Source organism: Syngnathus floridae, chromosome 8 (genome assembly GCF_059516105.1).
Source record: "Syngnathus floridae isolate MCC-2025c chromosome 8, RoL_Sflo_1.0, whole genome shotgun sequence".
NCBI lineage: Eukaryota > Metazoa > Chordata > Actinopteri > Syngnathiformes > Syngnathidae > Syngnathus > Syngnathus floridae.
In genome coordinates this window covers 482,501-507,807 of record NC_142420.1, presented here as the reverse complement: position 1 = coordinate 507,807, position 25,307 = coordinate 482,501, and the positions used below count along the sequence as shown (strand labels likewise).

Genomic DNA, 25,307 nt, shown 5'->3' with positions numbered 1-25,307 from the left:
ATACTTTAGGAGGTCACATAAAGTTCGTCACTCAATAGACCGTTTCATTTCCATCAATTATTTCCGAGTGCCCGTGAAGGAGACACACGTTCTGTCGGTGGTTTATTACAGGAATTAGGTGCTTTTAAATAACGAATACATTTATGTACTTTTAAAAACACTAAGAAGACAAACATTCAGTTGAGTGACAAAGCCCATTCTTTTATTTAGAAATCACAAAATAAACTCCTGTACAAAACACTAAACTGCAGACAAATCGCACAGTCCCACTCAAAACGTTTTATTTACAAACATGAATAACATGACCGACACACACACACACACACACACACACACACACACACACACACACGCACAGGTCTTTCAGTCCGAGTCGCTGCTGCTGCTGGAGGAGTCCGTGGACATGGCCTCCACGTCGTCCTCGTTCTCCTTGTTGTGCCCCGGCGGCTCGAGGCCAAAGTCGGCGGCGTTGTGCGGCGGCAGCATGCCGGCCGACGACTCCGTGGACTGCCAGGGGTAATGCGGCGTCAGCACGTCTGCGCGCGGGGGACACACAAGAGTTACAAACCGGCAAAGAAGATAGGAGAAGGACGCAGATAGAAGGAGTACCTGGCAACCTCCCGGCGGCGAGGGCGTCGCCCGGCAGGTGTCCGTTGACGCCGTTGGTGGGCAGGTTGGCCATGTGGCCCAGCACGCCGCTGCGCATCTCCAGGTCTGTGGGGTACGGCCGCCGCGGGTCGCCTAAGAGAGCGCACGTCCTGTCCATTTCCACCTTGCTCTGACACATTTCATCTGGAATGGGCCGAGTTGGCCAAAGAACGGAATCCAAGAGCAAACCTGGGAGCCAGTTGAGCGGCGCACACACAGCGTTGCTGGCGCTGATCCTGTGCGCATACTTGATGAGCTCCTCGGACGATATGCTTCCTGCGGGGCCCAAAGCCAATCAGTCAATCAATTGATCAGTCAGTCAGTCAGTCAATCAATCAATCGATCTGTGGATGGGTCACTCGGGCGCACCTTTCCTGGCACGCTCGATGGATTTGAGCTTCTCCTTGGCTTGGTAAACGGCGGTCGCCTGACAACAGAGGGACACCGGTGTGGTCACGGATGGATGGAATTGCCAATGTGGCTTGGAGGGTCCGGATAACGTCATTCTGCGTGCGTGCGTGCGTGCGTGCGTGCGTGCGTGCGTTTGGCGAAGGCAGCGGCACGCACCAGGATGTGCTCAGCCTCCTTGAGCTGCTTCTGCAGCTGCTGGATGTCGCTGTCTCGCTTCTCCACCTCCTTCTCCAGCTGCTGCATCTCTTGGTGCACCTTGCCCTGCCGCTGGGCCACCTCCATCAGGTCCTGGAACTCGCGGTCGCGCTGCACCAGCAGCTCCAGGATCTGACCAGCAAAAGTCACAAATTCGATTTGTTGTCATTTTCGCGGCATTACGGAAGGAGGACAACAACCGGAGAACTGATAAGTTCAACTGAAAACTTCTCCAGTATGCGAGCTTTCAACGGCTCATGTGCGCTGAGGATGTCTGCAGGTCGTGCCCGGTACCTGAGTGTCTTCGCCGGGCTGTGGGAGTTTCTGACTCCGGGACAGAGCCAACATCTCGATCAGCTCCCTGGAAAGGCAAACAGTCGACGCATGGTCAGAAACAACGACAGGAGAGAAGAAAGAATGACGAGGTCGACAGAAGCAGCAAGCTAACTATTTTCAGACACCAACACAAAGTGGCGGGATGGAACTTTACCGAGACAAAACCTCCAAATCGTCCAAAACATTCAGTAGACGCTCTTTAGTCGGCTTCACCATCGCGGCGGTCGCCATGATAGCTCCCGCCACCCGTAACGGAAATGATGTCGGCGAAACGGAAGTGATGACACGGAAACGACTTCGATTAGAACTCTCATTTCTTTTTAACTGTATTACAGTGATGCGTATTTGGGTTGAATGAGATGCTGCAATCATTCATTCCCATATCAAATGGAGGAAAATACATTTGTAGACACCGGGCGTCAATGACGCAGTTCCCAAACACAAGCTAAGCAGGCGGCCGGCCGGCCGGCCGGCCGGGCGGGCGGGCCTGCCTGTGCGACTGCGATGACATAACATGCCAGAAGAATTGTTTTTGTTGCATTCAGCGGACTTTCATGTCCCAACAAACGATCAATCATTTGCATTGTGAGTTGTCCCATCCGAGCCGTACGTAGGGATTGTTTTTTGATCACGTATCGACACTCGAGTCGATGAAAGAATGATGCGATGCGATGCGGTACGTTATCACACTTTTGTGACGTCGCTATGACGTTGCAATAAGGTTTACGGTGAAAGGCAACCGGAAGCGTTGTGCCACATTCCCACCGCTTGCTCTCGCAACAAGCAGCTCCGCTCACAACGAAAGTGGAACGTCAAGTTGCGGCCCGCAGCAACTTTTCTTTTCTGTCGCTTCTTTCACTGGCGGCACTGTTATTAATACTATACATCGATTTTTTCTGACCGCGTTGGAGTTTAAAGCGATTCCGCGATGGTTAAAGTGTCTTTCAACTCAGCCTTGACGCTGAAAGAAATGAAGAAGGACACGGTGACGCTCCTTCCCGACCAGGACAAAGTGAGTGCGAGACGGAGGGGAAAAAAATGGCTAACGCAGTTTATAACTTCTTAATTCGACACTCAACTGACCGCTTGGCTTTGTTCCATGCACGATGGCTTTCTTTTCTTTTTCTATACACCCCTCGATTCTAGTTGATTCAAATGACCATAAGCGTTTTACGCTGTTTTGGTGAGTTTCCTTCTTGACATTTGGCGTTATTTCCCCCAATTTTCTCTTGTCGCGACCAAATGTCTTCTCGGGGTTTGAAGTCCGTATCTCAGAACTGAGCAGCGAAGCTTGGCGAGGGTTTGCGCACCACCCCAAAGTTATTGTTGTTGTTTTTTTTGAGCGAGAGAGAGAGAGAGAGAGAGAGAGAGAGAGAGAGAGAGCGGGGGGGGGCTTTGGCGCATGTTTCGTTTAAGGTCGCAAACAAGTTCGCCAACGATAGTAATGGTCGTCAACAATTACTCAACATGGCTACGTGCGCAAATATTCTCGGTTCCGCTTTTTTGTGCACCAAACAAATGTCATTCGAAAGTCAGGCCACGACTGCTGACTTGGTAGCTTTGGTTTCCTGTCATGTTCTCTCTCTCTCTCTCTCTCTCTCTCTCTCTCTGTGTTGTCCTGCACTCTTCTCACTCACGCACGCAAGTCAGTTCGGCGTTTTGGTTAAACAGGGTTGCTTTTTTGTTGCCAATAAAGCTGCACTTTATGACTCGTTGATATCGATGGGGACGATCATCGCCGCGCCACCCTTATCACAACTTTGTTAGCGTGTATCCTGCTATGTGATGTCCTAAACACGGGATGTCCTGTTCTTTGTTTAGAAGTTGTTTTTCTCATAAAGAGAAAACCGGTCAAGGTAAACTGGCGTGGTGTGAGCCTTATGACGACGGGGTGACTTGAGAAAAGCTGCTTTATCTTATTAACGTGGACAAATTGCACTTATGTGGGAAAGCAGAGCGAGCACCGACAGGCAAAAGGGGAAGCGAAGCGCTCGTTCATTTACGCTCAAGGCACTTTGGGCAAAGTTGTCGGCGCCGCCGCCGCTTAGCCCATGTGCGTGGCTTCCTATTTTCTGCCGCCACTCGTGCTGGACCAGCTGCTCTGGTGATGCTTAACCAAAGTGGCTTTAAGACTTGGAAGCGGGCCAGCGCAAAGGGGCCTTATCCTCCGCGGCCGAGGTTGGATTTGGTCACTTGTCGCTTTGTCAGCCACTAAGATGCCTGCCACAAAGTAAAGAACACTTTGGAGGCCAGAGAAGAATTTTCAAAACGTTGCCATGGGCCTGGCGCACAAATGGACACGCGCATCTGCCAAAGGACCAAATGAGCCGCTAATGGCCAGCCAGGAAACATGTGGCCACCCGCCGATAAATAGTTTTCCTCTGGCGTTTAGGTGTTGAAACGAGCCTCCGCCCCCTCGGGGAAAGCCAGTCGCAACTCGCAAAATGCCTTTGCTGTGAGTCAGCGGACACAACTCCGACATATGTCGGGCGTGGCGTGCGCCGGCCCCTTCCGGGCCTGTTTGTTGACAAAAAGTGAAGTGTCAACAAGTCATCGCAGGAAGCCAATTTTGTCTCATGTTGGAGCGCCTCCATGCATACTCCCATCTTTGTTGCCGGTCTCCCTCCATCCCTCCTCCCTCCCTCCCTCCCGGCAGGACGCTGAGGCGGCGATGGCAGCGGCAGGGCTCCTTCGCCGGCGGTCCCAAGCGTGGCGCTGGTGCCTGTGTCTGGGTCTGGCCCTCATGGTTTCGGGGATGCTGGTGGGCGGGGCCTACCTCTACCGCTACTACTTTCTGGAGGTGAGTGGTGCTCGCGCGTGTCCTTGTGCGCACGGCCAGCCAGACGGCAAACGGAATGTGGCAATGTTCAGGTTGTTTGTATCCCCGGCAGGACAGCGAGGTGTTTGTGTGCGGGGTCAACTACCGCGAGGAGGACCTCAGCCTGATGGAACTGCAGCAGGTCAGCAAAGCAACCATTTTGTTGAAAGTTTGTGACTTGTGGATCGAAAGTCACAAATTGAAGGCGCTAAAGCCAATCAGTGGGGATTTATTCGGAAGCGACTCGGAGTCTGGAAGGTGGATTTTGAAAGGCTAGAGTGGTTTTGAGCGCAGGTGGAGGCGGAGCTCTCCAAGCCTCTGAAGCAGCTGGAGGAGCAAATCCGGATTCTGGAGCGCGAGCAGGTGGCGCTCATCAACGTGCCCGTGCCCGACTTTGAGGACGGCGACCCGGCCGACATTGTGCACGACTTCCAGCGGGTGAGCTTCGCCCACCGCAGGGCCCGCGCCCACCGCAGGGCCCGCCGCCGCCTTGGTGGCAAGACGGCAGGCCCTGTGACCCGGGCTCTGTGCGTGCTCAGGGGCTGACGGCCTACCTGGACCTGAGCCTCAACAAGTGCTACGTGCTCCCGCTCAACACCTCGGTGGTGGTGCCGCCCAGGGACTTTCTGGAACTGCTGATCAACATCAAGGTGTCGCCGGCAGCGCTGGCCTTTCATCTGGCCGGCCTTGAAATTGCATGAATGGCATTTGTGGTTGAGCGCAGGCGGGCACCTACCTGCCGCAGTCGTACTTGGTGCACGAGGAGATGGTGGTGACGGAGCGGCTGGAGCACAACGAGCAGCTGGGCGACTTCATCGGCAAGCTGTGCCGCGGCAAGCAGACCTTCAAGCTGCAGCGGCGCGAGCGCATCTTGGGTATGACATGAAAGGTGGCGGCGGCGGCGGCGGCGGCGGCGGCGGCGTCCATTGCTCCACTCGTGCATGCTCTTTTGTCCACAGGCATGCAGAAGCGCCAAGTTCTCAACTGCCGCAGGATTCGCCACTTTGAGAGCAAGTTTGTGGTGGAGACCTCCATCTGCCAGTTTTAAGCTGCCGTTGCTGCCGCCGCCGCCCACTTTTCCATCTGTTCTTATTTCACGTGTTCCTTGAATGAAAACGTAAAGGCGCCGCCGGCATTACTCAAGCGTTGATTGCTTGACATTTGTGAGGGCACACCACGGATGCTGGGGCTTTTTTTTTTTTTTTTTTTTAAACACACTTCCTGACTCGTTAACTGGACTTTTCTTTCCTGTTGGCTTTAAGTTGATCAATTTGTTTGCGTGTGTTTTGGGGGTTTAAATAAGTATGTAATCTTTGTACAGTTCAAAATAAAATAAAACAAATCGTTTAGCTGATGGTATTTTTTTGCGTCTCAAATGAAGAGCACACCGTCCAAAGTGGCCACAAGGTGGCGGTATTGTCCTTCCTGAACGCTCACCAAGGTGCTGCAGATTTCTTTTCTTTTCGGCGCTCGTTGCAATGCAAAAAAAAAAAAAAAAAAAATTCGACTCGTCGCTTCCCTCGAATGCAAACAGAACCAATGAACGAGACGACATTGGGAGCGAGCCGATGGGTCGAAGCAAGGAGCGGGTGCAAACGAAAGCGCAACCAGCTGGCCGGGCCGGGCCAGTCGTGGACGCTGGCCGGAAATTCGGGCTGCTCACAAGAATGCACAAGAGGACGACGACGCGTGCAAAACATGAGGAAAGCGATTCAAAAATAGAAGATGGAGGGAAAACGTCAAGTCTATTTTGAAGTTAGAAGCAAGGAATCTTTTTTTATTATTATTATTGAAATGTCAGCTGGACGCCTGTCACGAACTTTATTTTGGACTCGGTCCAAACTGCGAGCAGAGCCGGCGTTCGGGCGGGCGTTCAGCTGGTTTACTGCGAGCAGAGCCGTTGGGCGAGCGGCTTGCTGTCTGCATCGCCACACACACACACACACACACACACACTCAAAGACACACGTCAAGTGCTGTCATTGTTCCAGCCGATGTCAGGAAACAATGGGGTTGTTCTTTTGGCGGAGTTTCCCATCCATTCGATGGGCGCGTCGACGACGACGACGACAACTCCAATCCTGCCAACTGTTGAGGGTGTCGCGATTGTCGTTTGATTTTCCTTCGTGAAATCGAGATGGCTTTCGACCGGTGCAGGCGCGCTTCTTCGTTCGCACGTCAGAGCGCCAGTCCGCGGGAGCCCGGCCGCAGTATGCGCAGCGTCACCACGTGGCCGGCGGCTCTTCGGAACCACGGGTAGAACAAGGCGTAGATCAAGGGGTTGGCGCACGAGTTGAAGTCAAACAGGTAGAGCAAATATTGCGCCGCTGACGATGAAAAGCTCAGCCCGCCCGCCAGAGAGTAGATGTAAAATGGACAAAAGCACATCAGGAAGACCAGGACCAGCACCCCGAGAGTCCTGGCCGCCTTCAGCTCCGACTTCTTGGCTCCGGAACGGCGCGCTTTGCCGCCGCACGCCACCCGGGAGCGCGCGGCCCGCGCCTGAGACAGGGCCGCCGCAAACACGCACGAGTACAGAGCCACGATGATGCCGAGGGGAAGGACGAAGGTCAGCAGGAGGTCCTGGAGCCCCGCCTCCAGATCCACCTCGATCAAGCACTGGCCGTAGCAAGGGCTGGTCTTTTGCGGCCGGGCCAGCTGAGCCCTCAGAAGGACGCCGGTGTGCAGGACGGACAAAAGCCAGCAGAGACACACGCAGCCTTGAACTCGCCTCAGCGTCACCGTGAGATTGTAACGCAGCGGGCGGCAGATGGCCACGTAGCGCTCGGCCGAGATCAGCACCATGTGGCCCACCGAGGCCGACGTCGCCGTGAAGGCCACGCAGTGGTACGCCAAGCAGGCCGCGTCGCCCAAAGCCCAGCAGCCGGCGCGCATGTAGATCTCGCCCGGCCACACCAGCAGGCCCACCAGCAGGTCGGACACGGCCAGCGAGAGCAGGAGCAGGTTGGTGGGGGTGCGCAGACGCCTGCGAGCGCACACACACGCACAAAAGGCACCCAATAGCGCATCGAGCCCACGCACTCGGCCTGCGGGAAGAACGTGCCTGAAGTGGGAGATGGCCACCACCACCAGCAGGTTGAGCAGCACGGTGAGCAGGCAGACGGCCGGCAGCAGGACGGCCGGCAGCAGGACGCCCGGCAGCGACGGGGGCTTCCGGCACGACAGGTTGCCCAGCTGCGGGAAGCACGCCTCCCCCGGCTCCATGCGGACCGTGCTCGGCCAGCGTTGTGCGGCCACCTCCGACCGGCCGCCGCGTTTATGCGCTCTGGCCCCTCCCTCGGTCGCTCGCTGGGTCGGGCAACCCCCATGGGATCAAAGTTGCTTCAAAGTATGACATCACGCTGAGCGATACAGTGGATTTGACACCCTTCTTTCTTTGCCTTGCGTGCGTTACAATAGCAGGAGTTCAAAAATAGGCAATTTGATTCAGGAGCTCGGTTGACCTTCTAGTGACGACGTCAACACAGACTTGGGCAATTCCATGGAGAAGAGGCCATCTTGTCAGAACGTTGGAGTCACTATGCCTTGGCCTTGCTTCAAGCTAGAGCAGGCAGCTACTAAGCAGGTGCATCTCGATGAAGCCAAACACAAATTCCTCACTGGCCACCTCCGTCGGAGGCCATTTGGGATTTTGAAAAGACAGAAAAGCAGAGCAGGAGGCCACGTCCGGGATCGGCTCATTCTTCTCCATTCTTAGCGTGACAACTTGCGCCGCGGTCCCAAAGTCCTTGAGAACTTTTGGCGGCTCTTCTCGTGATCAGAGAAGAAAATGGCCGCTGGCGGCGGGGCTGAATTTTCAGACCTTTCGTCTTGAAGATTGTCATATTCCCTGTCGGAAAAGCAAATGCACTCGAAAGGCCGCAAAGGTCGGTCGGCCTCGGCTCCGGGACGGTGGTGACGTCAGCCAGCGGATGAAGAATAACAAGCGTGTCGAGAGCCTCACTTGTTGTCGTGTTGTCTTCACACATCGCTCACTAATGGGTTGTAGTGTGAAAAAACACAGGGCGCTCGGGGGAGGGAACCTCCACGGACGGACGGACGGACGTCCTCGCGGGAGGGACACCTCGCTGTCAGATGCCTTTCAAAGCATTGCATCAAAACATGTTTTGCCGCTGTTGCGTTTGTTTGTCCGTCGTCCGGGCCACCGCTCAAATGCTGGAATCCCACTCGATTGTTTTGAATGACACTCCGGGAAAAGGCTCTTTTCAAGAAAAGGTGGAACAAAAAAAACCATTTGTGCATGGTGACCTTTTGGGAGCCAAAGTCACCAAAGTCAGCAGCCAAAGCACGGCTTAGCAATGGCAACATTTTTGCCGATCTGGCTTCCAGCAAACTCCAGGGTACTCCATGAAAGCCTCCTTTGGCCTGTGGCGTTTATGACGCCATTTCAACTTTTTGCTTTTGCCCGGACATTTTCCTAGCCAACATCGGTAGCTAGCTTCTGTTGTGGTCGTGTCACCTCCACCGTGGGTTTCTTTTGGACCGTTGCCCGACACCAGGCGCCTTGGCGGCGCTTCGGCCTTGTTTGCGGCCTTGGGAAAGCGTCAGTCGGCGCGGTTTGTCGGCCGGCGTCTGCCAGCAAGAAAGGCATTTTCCAAATGGCCCCTTTTGAGGTCACGGATTCCAACGTAAAATACGGGCGGCGCGTTTCCGGCCAGCTTGTTTTGTTGCCGACGGCTACTCTGCCGGGACACCGTCTGAATTTGAGGCCTGTAAAGCTGAGACCAACCTCGGAGGTTGGACACAAAGCCCTCCTACCCCCCCCCCCCCCCCCCCCCCATTCTGGGAGGAGGAAGCGCCGCGCCGGCGAGGGGAGGGGCAAGTCAGCGGCGTAGACAAAGACGGCACCTCCGACCGAGACCGGACAGAGCGCTCTTTGATGGAGCGCCAGGAGCTGTGCTTTCCACAGCTGGGCAACCTGTCGTGCCAGAAGCCCGAGTCCGGTTGGAGCCACAGTGTCTTTTGGACTCTTGTGCTCTACTCGGTCTGCACGCTGACGGTGCTGCTGAACCTGCTGGTCATCACCTCCGTCGGCCACTTCAGGCAGGTGGCCTTTCCTTCTTAACCTTAGCGAAGGCTCTTTTTCATTTGCTTGTGCCTCTCGTGACAGGCGTCTGCGCACCCCCACCAACCTGCTCCTGCTCTCGCTGGCCGTGTCCGACCTGCTGGTGGGCCTGCTGGTGTGGCCGGGCGAGATCTACCTGGCAAAATCCTGCTGGGCTTTGGGCGACGTGCTGTGCTCTCTGTACAACCTGGTCTCCTTCACGGTGACGTCGGCCTCGGTGGGCCACGTGGTGCTGGTGTCGGCCGAGCGCTACGTGGCCATCTGCCGCCCGCTGCGTTACAACCTTACGGTGACGGTCAAGCGAATTCAACTTTGCGTTTGTGTGTGCTGGTTCTGCTCTCTTCTGGTGAGCGCCGTGTTAATGAGGGAGGACCTGGCGCACCCCGGCCAGCACGCTTCTTGCTACGGCCAGTGCCTCATCCATCTGGACTACGAGGCGGGCGTTTTTGATCTGCTGGTGACCTTCGTCCTTCCGCTCATCACCATCGTGGTTCTGTACTCGCGCGTGTTTGCGGCGGCCATGTCTCAGGCACGGGCCGCGCGCTCCCGGGTGGCGTGCGGCGGCAAAGCGCGCTGTTCCGGAGCCAAGAAGTCGGAGCTGAAGGCGGCCAGGACTCTGGGGGTCCTGGTCCTGGTCTTTCTGATGTGCTTCTGTCCGTACTACTGCGTCTTGCTGGCGGCCGACAGCTTGCCCACGTTTGTGCTCAACGCGTACTACCTCAACTCCTGCGTGAATCCCTTGATCTACGCGTGGTTCTACCCATGGTTCCGAGCGGCTGTCAAGCACCTGCTCACGCTGCGCGTGCTGCGTCCGGGCTCCCGGGGGGGCCACGCGGCATAGAGCGGCGCCCGCCGGGCTTGCTTCTTGCCAGACCACAGCAAAGCTGAGACGCGGTCGTGCCTCGCCGCAAGTCTCCCCGCCCTTCCTTCCCGAGCGTCGAGCTGCCCAACAAGTCGGCGGCGGCCCGAAACCTGGGCCTGTATACAGTATACGGCCCCACCTCCAGCTTGGTTCTAATTGAATTGAGCTTTCTCGTTTACCGTAGGCGGTCACGCCGGTGAGTTGAGTGTGCAGCGAGCGAGCGAGCGAGCAAGCGAGCTCCACCGGTGGTGACTACTAACTGAGGATTGCAAACAATTTGAAGCTCTCTCTTATCTGGCATTTACATGTAAATATGCAGGAGCATCATTAGGACACTTTCGTATACATTTATTCATTTATTTTTTACCTCGTGTAGTGTATCTATTGAAGTGTCCTACCTATTCACAGGCCACTTCATTAGGGAAAATCTTCACTGAAAGTGAAAAGTGCCACCACAGCCGCCCTCACCCCCACCTCTTGATTGGCTGTTTGATCTGTGACGTCAATTGGACACTCCAATAGCGACCCCGCTATTTTCAGGTGTCCCTAAACACAGGTCACTTCATCAGAGAAAAAGCGAAAAGTGCCACCACACCACCTGATTGGCTGTTTGATCTGTGACGTCACTCGGACACACCATTAGGTACAGCCGAACTGGCCACACCTAATAACAGGCCTTTGCATTGCATTTGTAAATGTGGGCAAAATTGAGACTTGGAGTTGTCAAAATGAATTCAAACCCACAAGTCATCTTTGTTTTTCCCCATTCTGGTGGTTGGCAAACAAAAATCACAAGTCATGCAAAGTAGCGACAAACAAGATACAACGTATGTGACGAAGGGACGTGGTGGGAAAACGTCAACCCGGGTTAACTCCAAGTGTGTTTCAAACAGTGACGTGCGGTGAGCGTCATGACTGGGGAGGCACTGACGTCACCCCCCCGGTCAAATTTGTCTGGCACCTAACCGTGTCACAAAAAAGGCTGCTCTAGAGTGGCTCATTCATGATATAATTTGAACTATTTTAATTAAAATCTCGTATCAGCAGTCTTCACACATCAAAACACTCAATAAAGCATATGGAATGGAAAAACTTGTGCCGTTTGAAAAGACATGCTCTGAAGTCCCGTTGTCCGAATCCAACCTTTTAACTCCGGAGTTGCTCTTCCTTTACTGATGACCTCCGGCTTCGACCGAAAATCCATCGTTGAAAATCGTTTGGATGGATAAGTAATCCTCCATTGCAAAACGAATGTAAAAACGGAAGAAAAAAAAGCGAATGTCAAACGAAAGAAATGGACGACTGCCCCTCTGCTGTTGGCCGTAAATTTGAAGTGGAGATCTCTTCTTCGACAGGTAGGCGCATGAAGCATCCCGGGATCACTAGCACCCCCTGCCAGAAGGCTGGGGAACCCTTTTTTCGTTGCCTACGTAAGGTCTGTTTTCAAAGCCGTTTAGTTCATCTAAAGAAACACAAGATATTATATACGTCATCTTAACTAGGGAAATGAGTTAATATAGCCACAGAGTTTGAACACTTAAACAGCCACGTCAAGACAGAGTAGTTCAGTCTAAGTGCATAGCGGCCTGTCAACATAGGCAGCCGCGTGATGACGCAATCCTCAGAGGAGGCGAGACAGGACGTTGGCTCCTCCGAGCGAGCGAGCGAGCGAGCGAATCGTCTTCGGTTTTAAAAGAACTATAGAAATTCAGCGAGTTCAAAATGATACAAAACTACTGGTATGAAAAGGAAAATGACTTTATGATCAAAACAATTGAATTTGGTTTTCCCCTTTTCATGATGCCACGGCCTCCCTTGCCTCCTCTGACCGACCGCGCGTCCCTGGTTTCAAACATAAAAAGGAGGGAGCAAAAAATCGCAAGGTCAAAGATTACAAGTTTTAATTTAAAAACAATGCAATTTGAAAGTGTCATCAGTTTTAATAGCGCATGGCAAGTGGTTTTCTGTCCTATTTGTGTGTACGGCTCGTTGCGATCCTCTAGAGGTCGCCCTCTGCACATCTGCATTTCTTCGGTAACCGGTCGAAAGCTGCAGGCTCAACAAATCGTCAGCTAACGATAGCTGCTGATTCCATCCAATCGCAAAGTCAGCCAGTAGCAGCGGAGCCCGACCCAACACGACAGACAGACAGAAGCCAACCCAATTCACCCACCGCCACCGAGTCCAGACCCCAACGCACCGGAACCCGATACTGCAAGAATGTGAAAGTTGGCACAAAAACAAAACAACCTGACATCAAGAAAACTCACACAAGAACCTGACCTGCTCACATCACCACCATTGGAGTCTAGAAAGTGACCCAAGTACATGAGAACCAAAAGAAATGAGTGTGGTTGCACCGAAAAGCTGCGAAACGAGAACACGGACAGACAAAAAAGCAAGCTCCAAAAGAAGAAAAGCTCCAAAACAATGACTGCCCGCTTTTGCGCTCCTGAGCATTTGGCGGGTCGGGTGACGCCAATTCATGACACCAGTGTGAGCGCAACCGAACGGAAAGAAACACGGACATGCGTGTCGAAAATGGACTAGAAAAAAGGTCCGACGGCAAAGTCGTCAGATGGCAAAGTCGTCCGACGCGGCCGAGGCGGGGCTGAAGGCGGAGCTCCGGAGGGCGTCCAGGCAGTGGACCAGGAGCAGGGTCCCGCTCAGGTGCTTCCAGCGCTTGGTGATGGGACTCTTCATCCGGTCCAGGCCCACGTGGAGGTCCTGGATCACGTCCCGGTAGCTGTCGCCCATCTGAGCCGCCCAAGTCACCAGGAAGTCGTACGCCGGCTTCCACATGGCCTGAGCCGGGACACGCGCACATGTTAGGGCTGGCAAAGAACGCCAGAGCAAGCCGGAGCAAGCACGAGTGCGGCATCACCTCGCTGTCCACCACGCCGTTCTTGTCACGGTGCGGCGCCTCGTAGGCGTCCATCTGCTGACGGGAAACCTTGGCCAGGCGCTCGGCCAACTCCCGCCAGCGTCCCGCCACCTCCACCGCCGTGGTCAGGAGCACAAAATCCATCACCAGGCGGGCTACCAGGCCTTGGCAGTCCAGCTTCAGAAGGGCCTGAAACACACACGACGAGAGGTTGACACGTCAAAGGCCAGCTTGCTCTGCTTTGCTAATAATCCAGCCTGGAGTGGATCAACTCTGAGGTAGCCTTTCCTAATGACTTGGCCTCAATTGCTGTGTTCAAAAAAAGGCCAATTCCAAGAATCCTTTGTAAGTGGCCACTTCCCTCTCGTCTGATTGCTTCCTTGGCCTTTCTTTGAGACTTCTTCTCGTCGTTATTATTTTGCCATTCCGGCCCGCCGCGCCATTTGAGACGTCCCCGCCCGATTCCTTGCTATGCGTGAGCTCTGACCCTTCCGTCGGACGGACTGTAATGACTTGGCCGTTCATTCCCGCAGAAAAGAGCGAGGGGGGCGCAGGGTGGCTCGGGAATGAACTGAAAATGAGCTACACGAGTAACCTTCGGGAAGGTCAAGCGGGAGATGATTCCTCCTCCTCCTCCTCCGCAGGCTCTAGAATCAACTCTCATTTGGCGGGCGGGACTGCCTCGCTCGGCAACACTTTGCTTGCACTGCGCTTGTGATGCCCCGAGATACGCCTTCAAGTCATCGGGACGTAGCGTTTGCCCTTTGACCTGAGCGCAAACGCCACTCGGCGACGAATGGGCAGTTTTCTGATTGCTCGAGACTTGGACTTGAGCTGGGGTTTCTTGTGTTTATTGAGAACAATGAGGCAGGAAACATCTGCCGGCCCCGGATAGCTCAGAAGCACACGGTCGCACCTGATCCTTCATCCTAAGTGACTTCTGGTCTGGATGGAGAGGCAAGCTGCTGTAAAACCAAAATTTGCCACCACACTTTTGTGCTACTGCATCCAAGAACAACTGACCGACCGACGCTAGACCAGGAAGGAAAAAGCCAGCGGAGCGCCCGCCCGCCCGCCAACCAGCCAGCAGGTGGGGATGGACAGCTCGGACACGGATGTGGGCGGCAAACACGGGCGAGGGCCTTATTCCAGCGGGCCATTTGCGGGCTTACCGTGAGCAGCTCCTTCTGGAAGGACTTTCGCTCTTTGCTGTCCGTATTGTTGCAGTCTTCCTTCAGCTTCTCCAGAACGCAGGCCACCCTCTCCGGTTCGCTGTCCAGCTCGGCCCGGCAGAAGTGCGTCACGGGAAGGTTCTGGTACCCGAGGGCGTCGGCGAAGGCCCGCCAGTCGCCAATGTTCTCCATCAGGACGGTGCGGACCGAGGCGTAGATGTACGTGAGGAACTTGCAGGGCCTCAGAACCTGCTCCAGTAACAGGGAGGTGGTGAGCTCGGGCCCGCTGAAGGAAAGGGGCTGGACCTTTCCCATCAGCAGCACGTTTTTGGCGTGGACCAGTCCCACCCGGCCCTGGCAGTAGCCGATGTACCATTCTTTGGTCCACAGCTGGCCCTTCAGCTTGACCTTCTCCTCGCTCAGAAGCGCCACCACGTCTCCTTTCTTGTACTCCAGCAGGTAGGTGTTCTTGGTCTGCCGGATGACCGTCTTGATCAGCTTTCCGAACCTGGTGTTGGCGACCCGGCGGTCGTGGAACACCGGGTACTTGGTGGCGACGGCGAGCGGAGACAGGATGATCTTGCCCACTTCCTTCTTCTTCAGGAAGCGCCGCTGCATGGACGTCTTGGGACCCGTCCTGGGCGGCGGCGTGGGCGTCTGAACGCAAAACTGGGCCAGTATGGCATCCCGCTCGTCTTTGACCTGGATCCTCAGGGTGAAGTCGGAGAAATCGGCGGCGGCGCTGCTGCGGCAACTGATCAGGTAGACCAGCCGGCTGACTTTGCCCAGTTTGATCTGGAAAGCCCGGATCACTTTGGCCTGCTCGCCGGCCTTCACCTCAAAGTTGGCCATGTTGGAGTAGACCCCCACGCGGAGGTCCCGGGGCCTGGACAGGACAAACTGGTGTTTGCCCCACAGCTGTAGCGCGACCGGGGGCGAGGACTGCGCCTGCTTGCCCGCTTGGCTCACCAGCAACGACTTGGGGGCGCAGTCGTGACCGAAGGCGGCCACCACCGTTTTGAAGGAGGGGTGGATGTGTTTGGGTCCGTACACCCCCAACGTCATCTTTTTGTCCACGTGATCCCACACGTTGCAGTCCGGAGACGAGGACTGGCACCGCACCACCGCGCAAATGTACATGCACGGCTCCAAGTTGTCCAGGGACACCCGAAGCGTGTCGCCGCCGCACAGGGAAGTCTGCGAGACGGGGGCGTACGGCCCCTCTTTGCAGTCGCTCCTGACGCACACGATCCGGGCGCTCTCGCGCCTTTCCGCCTTCACCGCCACCGACACTTTCATCTCCAGCGTGATGCCGCTTTTGGTCTCCATGTTGCTGAGCTTGAGCTCCACCACCGGGCCAGAGATGGTGCAGCGATCGTTGTTCAGCTCCAGAGGCGGATCTAAGAGCGCTTTGATGGAGATCTGCTGGGTGTCTCCCTGGGCCACATGTCCCTCGGGGACGTGGACGCCGATGTCGGTGTCCGGGAGCCGCACGGCGCCTCCCGAGCTGTCCAGCCGGCAGACGATGTTGGTCTCCACCGGCTGCGTCTGACCCCAGCCGGGACTTTGGCCCAGAGAGTCCAAGTCGTGGCAGGACCTGGCCAGCTTGCGATGGGTAAGCCACGCTGTGCGGAAAGCCTCCCTGCTCGGGAACTGCTCCGGGGCCGGCGCTTTGAGGCCGCCGAAGAAACCGCCGCCGGACGTCGGAGGGTTGTCCGACTGGGCCTGCAGGACCGACATGTCGGACAAACTGTAGGAGCGCTTGCTTCTGAAAAAGGGGTTATCCCTGGCGAGCGGGTCGAAAACACTCCCGCCGGAGCCCTTCACGTTCACGGCGGCGGCGGCGGCGGCGGCACCGACGACAGGGTTTGGCACCGACGGAGCGTCAAAGAGAAGAAGAAGGTCGGCAGACTTCTCGTTGTCGTTTTGGTCCAGCGGCTTTGGAGGATCGCCGTGCAGGAACGGGTTGGTTGAGCTCTGTGCGCTGGCAAAAGGATTTCCGTGACGGAAAGCGGTAGGCGTCAGAATGACGCCGGCCCACTCTCCGAGTAGGTCCATCTCCGAAGCCGTCTCTTCCTTGGCGTCGCCGCCGACGCTGTCTATCATGCCGCTGTCGCTGAAGGAAGAGTCTCGGAGACCCACGGGCTCCACGTAAGCGGCCGGGATGTAGCCCATCTCCGTGTTGTTGTGGGCGTACCACCACTCGCCGCCCGACGTGTCCAGAACGTAGAGTCGGTCGCCTTTGGAGAACTTGAGCGTGGTGAAGCTGGACGGGCAGTAGTCCTTGATGGCCACCACCTCTCGGGCCGTGCCCAAGCAGGCGCCGGCGTCCAAGCGTAAGGCACTGGGAGAAGGCACTGGCAACACAAGAGGGGCGAGCGACGCCGTCAGCTATGTCGAGATATGCACCAGAGCTCCATTCCAGCTTTTGCACTGGCGCCACCGACTTGTTCAGCCGATTTTGGGGCTGGCCGACCACATTTGCATCCATCGGCCTGATCTCAAACGGTTTTAGTTTGTTTGGCGAGACGGACTGTGGCTCAATTTATACTTACAAATTAGGTTGCTCAAACAAGAACTTGTTTCGACTTTAATAAAAAAGATGAGACAATTAAAAAAAAATACTGTGCCAAAAACTTTAAGCACGTTGTCCATGTTTGGGTGGAGCCCTGCTAATGCTTTTGCTAACACTAATGCTAACGCAAATGCTATCGCTACTGCTAACGCTAATGCCGACTTTGACCCCGATGTCGTGACTCGAATGTCTAAAGCGAAAAGCGCAAACCACCAGCGCGGCGGCCTTAGCTTACCTTTGACATCAACGAGGCCGGACTCGGACACGCCGTCACCGAGGTCGATCAGCGTCCCCTCGGACCTGCAGCGAGGCAGCAAAGCGTTGCTATTGGCCGTGGTTCGGATTCGATGGGCGGCCATGACCGCAGCGGATTCCCTGGTGGCAGAGCAAAGCGCAAAGACTGCATGAAATGACTTGGAACAGTGGGCCTTCTCGGTGAGTCGTGGCGCCCGCCTCGTCACCAAACGGCATCACCTTACGTGTTTGCATTTTTCCCCCATTTGTGGGGAGCCACGCCGGCACGCTCAGCAACGGCCGCAAAACGCCACAGAGAAGAGAGAGAGAGAGAGAGAGAAGAAACTCCCTGGACTGGCTTTTGGGGAATGTTGCCACTGTCCGCCCATGTCGACGACGCCCATGTGCGCCTCGGCTCCGGTCGCCCCGGTGACGGCACATCTTCCTTTTCAAGACGGCCTTTCGGACACTTGGGGCAACTTTTTGTTCCTCTGCGCATGATTGGCAGTCAAACAGTTGAGTCGAAAAGTGGCAGCAAATGGAGCCATTATTTTCATTGCAATTGCAAGTGTCATGTTTCCAAAATGTCATCCTTTTTTCATCATAGCAGTAAAAGCGGCACACCCCCGCCGCAGTAGTAGAAGCACCCCCGCCGCTGGGCCGGCCAGCAAGCAGGAAGTGAGCGGCTGAGGAGGAAATGCCTTTGTGATGACAGTCTGAGACCACTGGAAGGTAGATCCTCCCTCCCTCCCTCCCTCCCTGGGCACTTATCTTGCACTAGCGCCCACGTTGCCGTACAACAAACACATGACCTGTCCTGCAAAAAGAACGGGACTCCAGCTCCAACTCAAAGTTGAACTGAAATCTGCACTTTGAGCACCACATGGCGCCCCCTCTCTTGGAGGGATGGAATTACAACAAGCACTTGGCCAAGACGAACAACCACCAAACAAATCTCGACTCACCCTAAGGCCCTTTTCCAAAAAAGGCTTGTGCATTCCTTGGAAGAGGTTTGTTTTTAGGCCCTGACGGGACCTTCCATTCCCAGGTGTGATTCTGAGATTGTGGGATCTGGACGGGAGGAATGCCAGGAATGTCAGTCCCTGGAATGACATCATGAATTATTTCGGAGAGCTGGCAAAGCAAGCGATTGCCATGACGACCGCAGCCACGTTCCCACCGATTCATATTTTTCCAAACTAAGGATGACTGTCTTGGAACTGACTATTGTTTTGGGATGGGAAAACACCACCACCACCACCACCACAAGAAAGCACCTGAGGGGCGAGTGGGGGAATAAAGTCTGGCTGTGCCCAGAGAAGGCAAATGCAATGGGCAATCGGTGGTCACCGTTGTGCTGGGTCAGCATGCACTCCCGGCAAAAGGCGGCGCGCCGTCGGTGAGCAAACAAACATTTGCATGCGAGGTTGTCACATGCTCGCCGGCTGACACCAGCCCGTGACGCGGGAGCGGGGTCTACCCCGAGGGAGGGAGACGGGGCGCCGAGGCTCCGACCGGGCTTATCTAAGATCACGTGCGCTGACGGAAACAATGAAAGTCATTCAAGAAGCAACCCGAGATCAGCGCTACTTTGCCCGGACCTCCACGCCGGGCCACACTCTGCCTATGTCAGGCCCCCCAAAAAGCTACGTTTTCTGCTACTGCTTTTTTTTTTTTTTTTAATTTCTCACACCACGCCAACTGTAGGTTGTTATTTCATGCCTTCAATGCACTTTTGCTTCCATCCATCTGTCTGCGATCCCGACTCGTTCTCTTCCGCGGTGTGAGAGCGTCTTCATCTGACAACATTGGAGTTAGCGTTTCAACAAATATGTTCTGCTTCTGCCTTCAGTGATCGTCTGAATTGACACTTACTTGGCTATCTATTGATCTTTTGATGGATTGAGACATCACTTCCAATGACAAAAACTCTTTTTCAGGTAGGTCAGTGTTTCCTTCACAGCACAGCCGTCCGTGGTAGCCACCAACTTTTCTGCTCCTCTACCTGTCTGTCTGTCTGTCTGTCTCTTTGCACTGGTACCGATCTTGCCTACCATCAATTGTTGGCATGGCATGGCATGTATTTTATTTGACTCTGGTGGGTTAGGGTTTCCTTCTTCTTTTGTTACCAACTTATAATTTCAGTTTGAAAGGCATAAAAAGTGATTTAGCCCATAAAACGGATACATTGTAATGATTAGTTAATGATTATTGTTTCCTCCCACTCAACACGTAAAAACAGCAGAAAACATCGCCTTAGAATACAATCAATTTGCGATTTGAAGTGAATCATTGTAACAATGAATTGTAATTATTGATGAATTGCGTCTATCGGTATTATATTGAAGTCGAATCACTCGTGAATAATTCCCGTTTCTTTGCGCTCAAGCCCGAAGCTCGCTTGTTTTTGCTTGCTTTCCACGGCGAAGGCGGCATTCGGTGGCCCCCTGCTGGCCTGGAGTGAACGCGACGCGTTCCACTCAAAAGCATCTGGAAGCGACAACGCGTCCCGTTTCATCTCGGGAAATAGCCACGTCCAATCAAGCTAATCGCGAATCGAACAAGGCCGGATGAGCCCGAGGAAGCCTGCGGAGCATCCGCGTTCTTAATCTCTATGGCAACCGCCGCGATCTTAACCTTCCGACACCGTGACGTGTTGGACGAGGAGCAGCCGAAGCTCGGCTCGGCTCGGCTTGGCTCGGCTCAGCTTCGGACCCGACTCGCTTCGGTAGCCACGACTACCCCACCACAAGTCAAAGTGCATCTAACAAAGTCCGTTTTCGGAAGTCTTCCTGCCTCCCCACTTTGCTCCCGGGCTGGCAAACTTTCCATGAATCCGCTAAACGCGCCGCCGCCGCCACGACGACGGCGAGATGAAAAAGAAGAAGAAGAAGAAGAAGAAGAAGAAGAGGAAAAAAAAAAGATGGCAGCTCACCGGCGAGCACGTAGCGTCGCGTCCCGCCAGCGAAGCCGCCGCCGACAACGCCGCCGTGGAGCTTCGCCTGTCGGTCTGCTTCCGCTGGAGTCTCCGCCGACGAGCGAGTGAGCGAGGGAGTGGGAGGGACCGGGGGTGGGGGGCGCCCGTCCGTCCGCCCGCCCGCCAGGCCAGCAGCGGCCAGCCCGGCTGATGTCACCCGGCCAGGGAGGAGGGGCTGAGGCCCTTCGAGGAGGAGGGGCGCGAGGCTCCCGCAGGACGTCATCGGCACCGCCGCACGGAGCAAATGTGAAATGCTGTCGAAATGGAACATTAAACCATTTTGTTGTGATGTCCTCAAAAGCAGCCGCAGCAGCAATCGCAAACTTGACACACGCCTCCACTTATTTGCCAAGCGAGCAACCCGGGTTCGGGCGGGCGGGCGGGTTCGGGGTCCTTGGACCTGTATCCTCGGTGGAGCGCGTCGAGCGTGGCCAATTTGGACGGGCTTGTTGCGAATTTGGTTGCTAGGGCAATAAGACGCGTTCACAATCCACACAGGATGGATTCTTCGTTTTCCTCGTTTGTGGAGCAGCAGCAGCAGCAGCAGCAGGCGTCGTCACGGTAACGCGAACCGGCCATCTTTTTATTTTTCAAAGTGCTCCTCGAGGGGGGAGGGCTGGCTCCCAATGACGCGCACCTTGTTGTTGTTGGCGTCGCTTCCAGCTGCGCGCAAAGAAAGACAGGAAGCGTCCGAAACAAAAGAGGGAACGACGGTTCCCGGTTCGGCCCGCACTATCCGTCAGAAAAGCTTCCAAAATGTTGATTGCAGATGCTACTCGAGTGGGGCCCGCAGAAAAGTGAGACTCCTTGTGAACAGGAAAATGGTTGTCGATTGATTTGATGAACACGTCATGATGATTTCTTGCGCCTCGACTCTCACCTAAGACAATTGGGTTTACTTTGAGCGCATGAAAATGACTTCACAAGTGGCAAGAAAATGTGAATTTTTCCATAACCACAAGCAACGAACGACGTGCCTGCAATCAAACACGCCGTGATTTCACTGACTGAGCGTCCAGAAGTCGGAGTCTTAGGCGTCGCCCTCTTTCGGGTGATTGACGCTCGTGCTGGTTTCGCATGTAGGCGCTCTACTGGCACCTGGTGGTCACTAACGGTGGTACAACTTTGCGTTGTGTGTGGAATCTGTCACGACGTTTGCGCCATCTAATAAAGTGTCAGCTTGGCGGATGAGTGACGTCACGACCGTGTGAATCCGTTGAGAATGTTTATTTTGTTTGAACCTCAAATCATCTGTACCGCACACACACACACACGCACACACACACTGCTCACTTCATTGGCTTCAAAGTGTTTTCGAGAGGGTTGCCATGGCGATGCAATGATTGACAAAGATCCAAACAACACCGTCACGGCTCACTCATGCTAAGCTAGCTAGATAGCTAGCCCGATGGGCTAAATGCCTGCCGAGCATCCGACGTGGTGTCAAACGCATCGTTTGCACAAGGAGTCGGGCGGTGCGAGGCCTTCAAGGTCAGTCGGAAAATAAAAGTTCCAAAGGTCCTTGACGCCTTACAATGTGTCGCCGTGGCCAGACGTCCTGCTTTCAGGCACTTTCCTGGTCCTCCTCTCCTGGCCCTGCCCCTGCAGCAGTCATTATGACATCACGTCAGACAGTCGGTGTGTCCGCCCGTCCGTCCCTGTTTAACTTACTCGATGCGCACGTGTGTATCGTGCGTGCAAGCGTGCGAGTAAGCGTGCGTGCTCTACCGTTGCGTCTGGAGTGGTCTTCAGATTGGATGTCGGATGACTTTTGCTCACGGTCGTCGTGGTTACGCGCTTCATCCGGTGGGCGACGGGCCGAGCCCTGCGATTGGTCGTTTGAGCAGCTTTTGCTCTTGGACTCCGCCTCCTCTTGACCTTCTTGCTTCTTATCGGCCAATTCTGTCCACCCAACGAGAAGACACTTGAGCTTCAATATGGATTGCCTGTGTGTGACAGCGGATCGATGGGTGTGTGCCAGTGTGTTATTGAGCCCGCCTATGTGCGTGCGCACGTGTGCCTTTGCTCCAGTTGACGTAGGATGCGTGGAGGAGGATTCATACGTGTAAATGACGCTCATGCCGGGCGTATGCGTACCGTCCACAGAGAGCTCCTTCCACCTGTCCTTGTTCCTGCCGATGACATCGCTCAGGTGCTTCCTGAGCGCAGGCAGGTCAATGGCGCTCAGGGAAAAGTCCGTCTGGCGCTCATCGCGGCAGCCGTGGCGGCCGCCGCGTCTCTGGACGGACTCCACGGTGACCGAGCCGCTGCCTGTCAGGCTGGACAGAAGCGCACATCAGCGGTCGCATGTCGGGAACATTGCCAGGCCAGGCCAGGCCAGCCAGGCGAGGCTGCACCTGGGCCGTCGGTTTCCCGTCTCGCGGGCCTTCCTCTCCTCGTCTATCAGGGGGCCCATCACCTTCTCCGTCACGTCCACCAGGACGCCGAACGTCGGCTCCACGATGAAGTCGATAAAACCTGAGCGTCAAGCCATTGGGTTAGCGTCACCGGTCAGAGCCGGACGCAAACGGCCAGACGATGCCCGCGTGAGTGCGTGCGGGCGGGCGCTGGCTCGCTCACTTTCTTACCGATCTGCGACTGAGCAATCATGGTGGCTTTGCGGTCACAAAGAGGAGAAAAGGGAAGTCCCAGTTCCACTTCTTTGTCACCCTGCCACACAAAACACCTGCTCAGGATGCCTCTGCCTCTGCGTGCGCCTGCGCCTGCGTGTGCGCCCGCCCACCTGTCTGAAGAATTCCTCCATGAGGCTGTGCGTCCAGCGGTAGTGCAGCGGCCAGCCTTTGGCGGGGTGGCTGATGTCGGCGGCGTGCAGCATCAGTGACAAGACCTTCACCTTGTCCACGCTGCACGCGCGCACACACACGCGGAAAGAGAATCAAGCAAGGGGCGTGCGGGCTTTATTTGCTCGGCCGCTCGCTCGCTCGCTCGCAACATCGCCAGTGTGGCCGCACCTGTGCGACTGCGCAAGGGTGTTCCGCATGGTCTTGATCTGCTGGAAGTGACACGACATGTCCGTCGACATCACCATCTCGATGACCAGCGCGCGAAGCTCCCTGCGCGCCACACACGCGTGATACGGTACGCGTTGGTGCGCTATTGTGTTGCACGCTAACCAACATCGCGCGCACGCATGCACGCTTACCTCCAGTCGTCCTTGTTGAGGTTGACCAGGATGTTGGTGTCCTCCTCCGCCATCAGCCTGTAGGCGGCGCTCACGTGATGGTTCTCCAGAACCGAACGGTCGTTGTACAAGATGGCCACCTCCGACCTGGGCACGCGCACGCACGCACGCACGCAAGCACACACACGCCGGCTCGCGTGGTCACATAAAACGACAAAACACGAGTGCACGCGAAATGGGCCTGGCGTACCTCGTGTGTATGTGGAAGTTGTTTGTGGTTCCCGTGTGCTCAAAGTCGTGAATGGCCGCTGCAAAAACCATGGCCAGGATTTCCAGCTCGCTCAGCCAGTGCTACACACACAGGACAGTCAATGGAGGTCATGCGTGAGCGTGTGTGTGTGCGTGCGCGTGTGTGTGTTACCATGGTTCCAGTGTGCAGCATGAGGAAGTGCGCCGTCTGCGTGACATCGGCGGCGTGGACCAGGTTGTGGTAGGGGTTCTTGTGTTTGCTGTAGCCGTTCTCCAGAGCCTCCACAAACTGAACCAGCGCCGGCACGGGAATCTGAAGCACACGCAAATGTGACTACGCGGCCGCCGTCGCCTCGCTTGCTCGTCAGAAAAAACAATTGAAAGAAAGAAAACAATTGCATCCATTTTGTCTTCTGTTTGTGAGCCGAGGTCAGCAAGCTCGCTCGCTCGCTCGCTCGCTCAGCACACTCCACGCACTCCACGCATGACGACGCGTGTACCCTGAACCTGTTGATGAGGTCATAGCGCGTCAGGAGCTCGTAGACCAGAAACTTGAGGGCGTGCTCGCCCGTGCCCTCGTGAAGCAAAAACACGTCGAAGGACCACTGGTCCACCTTCTACCAAAAGAAAAAAACAAGAGATGGCGTCAGGTCATGATGCCAAGATCACAAATCCGATTCTCAATTTGAAAAGATCATCTTTGTTACTTTGAGAGCGGCGATGGCCGTGGGCGGGTACGTCAGGCCGGCCATATTGGACGTCCGGCGATACATCCTGGGGTGGAACGCACAAAGAAGAAAACCATGCGGTGCCGTGCCACTGTCAGTTGCCACGGCAACCGGGCTGCAAACATACTGCACGGTTCACGCGTCATTACACAGCGCCTGCCTTCCTTCCTTCCTTCCTTCCTTGCCCATCCTCTTTCTTTCACTTCCACTTTGAGGCCATTTTGTGGAAAAGGGACAATTGGTTGAGATGCTAACTAACCTCTCGACGAAGATCCCGGCCTGCACGGCGTGCACGATGCTCCTGAAGCGCGGCTTCTCCTCGGGGCGGCGCTTGGCTACGCCCATCTTGCGGCTGAAGGTGCACGCCAGCCAATCGCGGACCTCCCTGGGCACCGACTCGGCCGGCAGCTCGCTCAGATCGTCCTCGGGGTCCAGCAGACGTCTGGCGGCCGGCGAGAGCGCGCGTGAGAAACGTGCCGGTCGCGCAGGCGCGAGCCAGCTGGGGATTCTGACTTGGTCTCGTCGGCGTAGACGGCGTCCAGCATGGCGGCGGCCAGCTGCAGGTTCCGGCGCAGCTCGGCGAGGTCCAGCGCCCCGCCGCCGTCCAACACCGCCATGGCCGCTTTCAGCCTGTGAAGAAAAGCAAAGTGCGTGCTCAGCCCAATTTTAAAGCAGCTCACACGGCCGGCCGGCCGGACGCCGGCCGGCCCAGCGACGCTACGCCACGGCTTTGGAGCGTCGCAAAGGCGTTGTGCCGTTGTCACGGTGACAGAGCTGGATGGAATCTGCTTGAGTTTCCATGGCAACAAGGAGACATTTCCAAAGTCAAAATGAGCAACCATTTCTTACCTCTGTGATGTGCTTTTGTATTTCTGCCTGTGAAGACAAACAGAAGAAATGCTGTGCGTGAGCGAGGCCTCCTGGATACGGACCTGCCGACCAAACAATCATTTGCTCGCCGCAAGACGAGCGGGAAGGAGCCGCCATCAC

At 55.6% G+C, this 25,307-nt stretch overlaps 6 protein-coding genes across 8 annotated transcripts in view; 2 read left to right on the top strand and 4 right to left on the bottom strand.

The window, feature by feature from the left end:
• Window positions 1-175: 175 nt before the first annotated feature.
• Window positions 176-2,067, bottom strand: med4 (mediator complex subunit 4). The gene is made up of 7 exons (XM_088383954.1): window positions 1,745-2,067; window positions 1,549-1,615; window positions 1,216-1,386; window positions 1,018-1,075; window positions 838-924; window positions 610-741; window positions 176-536 (listed from the first exon to the last, which is right to left on the bottom strand). The coding sequence occupies exons 1-7, from the start codon at window positions 1,960-1,962 to the stop codon at window positions 364-366; spliced, it is 906 nt and encodes a 301-aa protein (XP_088240080.1). The 5' UTR covers window positions 1,963-2,067; the 3' UTR covers window positions 176-363.
• A 267-nt stretch (window positions 2,068-2,334) lies between these two features.
• On the top strand, window positions 2,335-5,757 carry LOC148393747 (integral membrane protein 2B-like). The gene is made up of 7 exons (XM_088383956.1): window positions 2,335-2,602; window positions 4,247-4,390; window positions 4,482-4,550; window positions 4,703-4,846; window positions 4,948-5,058; window positions 5,133-5,283; window positions 5,368-5,757. The coding sequence occupies exons 1-7, from the start codon at window positions 2,519-2,521 to the stop codon at window positions 5,454-5,456; spliced, it is 792 nt and encodes a 263-aa protein (XP_088240082.1). The 5' UTR covers window positions 2,335-2,518; the 3' UTR covers window positions 5,457-5,757.
• A 346-nt stretch (window positions 5,758-6,103) lies between these two features.
• LOC148393746 (trace amine-associated receptor 13c-like) lies at window positions 6,104-9,097 on the bottom strand. Its single transcript, XM_088383952.1, has 2 exons — window positions 7,473-9,097; window positions 6,104-7,394 (listed from the first exon to the last, which is right to left on the bottom strand). The coding sequence occupies exons 1-2, from the start codon at window positions 7,631-7,633 to the stop codon at window positions 6,587-6,589; spliced, it is 969 nt and encodes a 322-aa protein (XP_088240078.1). The 5' UTR covers window positions 7,634-9,097; the 3' UTR covers window positions 6,104-6,586.
• A 211-nt stretch (window positions 9,098-9,308) lies between these two features.
• Window positions 9,309-10,335, top strand: LOC148393745 (trace amine-associated receptor 13c-like). The gene is made up of 2 exons (XM_088383489.1): window positions 9,309-9,472; window positions 9,540-10,335. Exons 1-2 carry the CDS (start codon window positions 9,309-9,311, stop codon window positions 10,333-10,335), a joined length of 960 nt encoding a protein of 319 aa, XP_088239615.1.
• Window positions 10,336-12,242: 1,907 nt separating this feature from the next.
• Window positions 12,243-20,457, bottom strand: LOC148393744 (SH3 domain-binding protein 4-like). Of its 2 annotated transcripts, XM_088383942.1 has the most exons (6): window positions 20,157-20,457; window positions 18,187-18,324; window positions 17,223-17,362; window positions 14,413-16,769; window positions 13,241-13,429; window positions 12,243-13,161 (listed from the first exon to the last, which is right to left on the bottom strand). In XM_088383942.1, the coding sequence occupies exons 3-6, from the start codon at window positions 17,344-17,346 to the stop codon at window positions 12,931-12,933; spliced, it is 2,901 nt and encodes a 966-aa protein (XP_088240068.1). In that variant the 5' UTR covers window positions 17,347-17,362; window positions 18,187-18,324; window positions 20,157-20,457; the 3' UTR covers window positions 12,243-12,930. The 2 variants fall into 2 exon arrangements, with proteins under 2 accessions (XP_088240068.1, XP_088240069.1); XM_088383943.1 differs by lacking the exon at window positions 18,187-18,324 and having other exon boundaries at window positions 20,157-20,437.
• A 953-nt stretch (window positions 20,458-21,410) lies between these two features.
• The window catches only part of pde1a (phosphodiesterase 1A, calmodulin-dependent), a 7,387-nt gene continuing 3,490 nt past the window's right edge, over window positions 21,411-25,307 (bottom strand). For both annotated transcript variants that reach the window (XM_088383945.1, XM_088383944.1), the window contains 15 exons: window positions 25,167-25,193; window positions 24,831-24,947; window positions 24,577-24,759; window positions 24,297-24,363; window positions 24,090-24,206; window positions 23,762-23,902; window positions 23,591-23,691; window positions 23,362-23,487; window positions 23,171-23,272; window positions 22,942-23,062; window positions 22,787-22,868; window positions 22,556-22,676; window positions 22,296-22,477; window positions 21,927-22,100; window positions 21,411-21,800 (listed from right to left, as the gene is read on the bottom strand). In XM_088383945.1, the coding sequence (XP_088240071.1) occupies window positions 21,763-21,800; window positions 21,927-22,100; window positions 22,296-22,477; window positions 22,556-22,676; window positions 22,787-22,868; window positions 22,942-23,062; window positions 23,171-23,272; window positions 23,362-23,487; window positions 23,591-23,691; window positions 23,762-23,902; window positions 24,090-24,206; window positions 24,297-24,363; window positions 24,577-24,759; window positions 24,831-24,947; window positions 25,167-25,193 (1,699 nt within the window). In that variant the 3' untranslated portion in view covers window positions 21,411-21,762. The remainder of the gene's footprint in view (window positions 21,801-21,926; window positions 22,101-22,295; window positions 22,478-22,555; window positions 22,677-22,786; window positions 22,869-22,941; window positions 23,063-23,170; window positions 23,273-23,361; window positions 23,488-23,590; window positions 23,692-23,761; window positions 23,903-24,089; window positions 24,207-24,296; window positions 24,364-24,576; window positions 24,760-24,830; window positions 24,948-25,166; window positions 25,194-25,307) is intronic.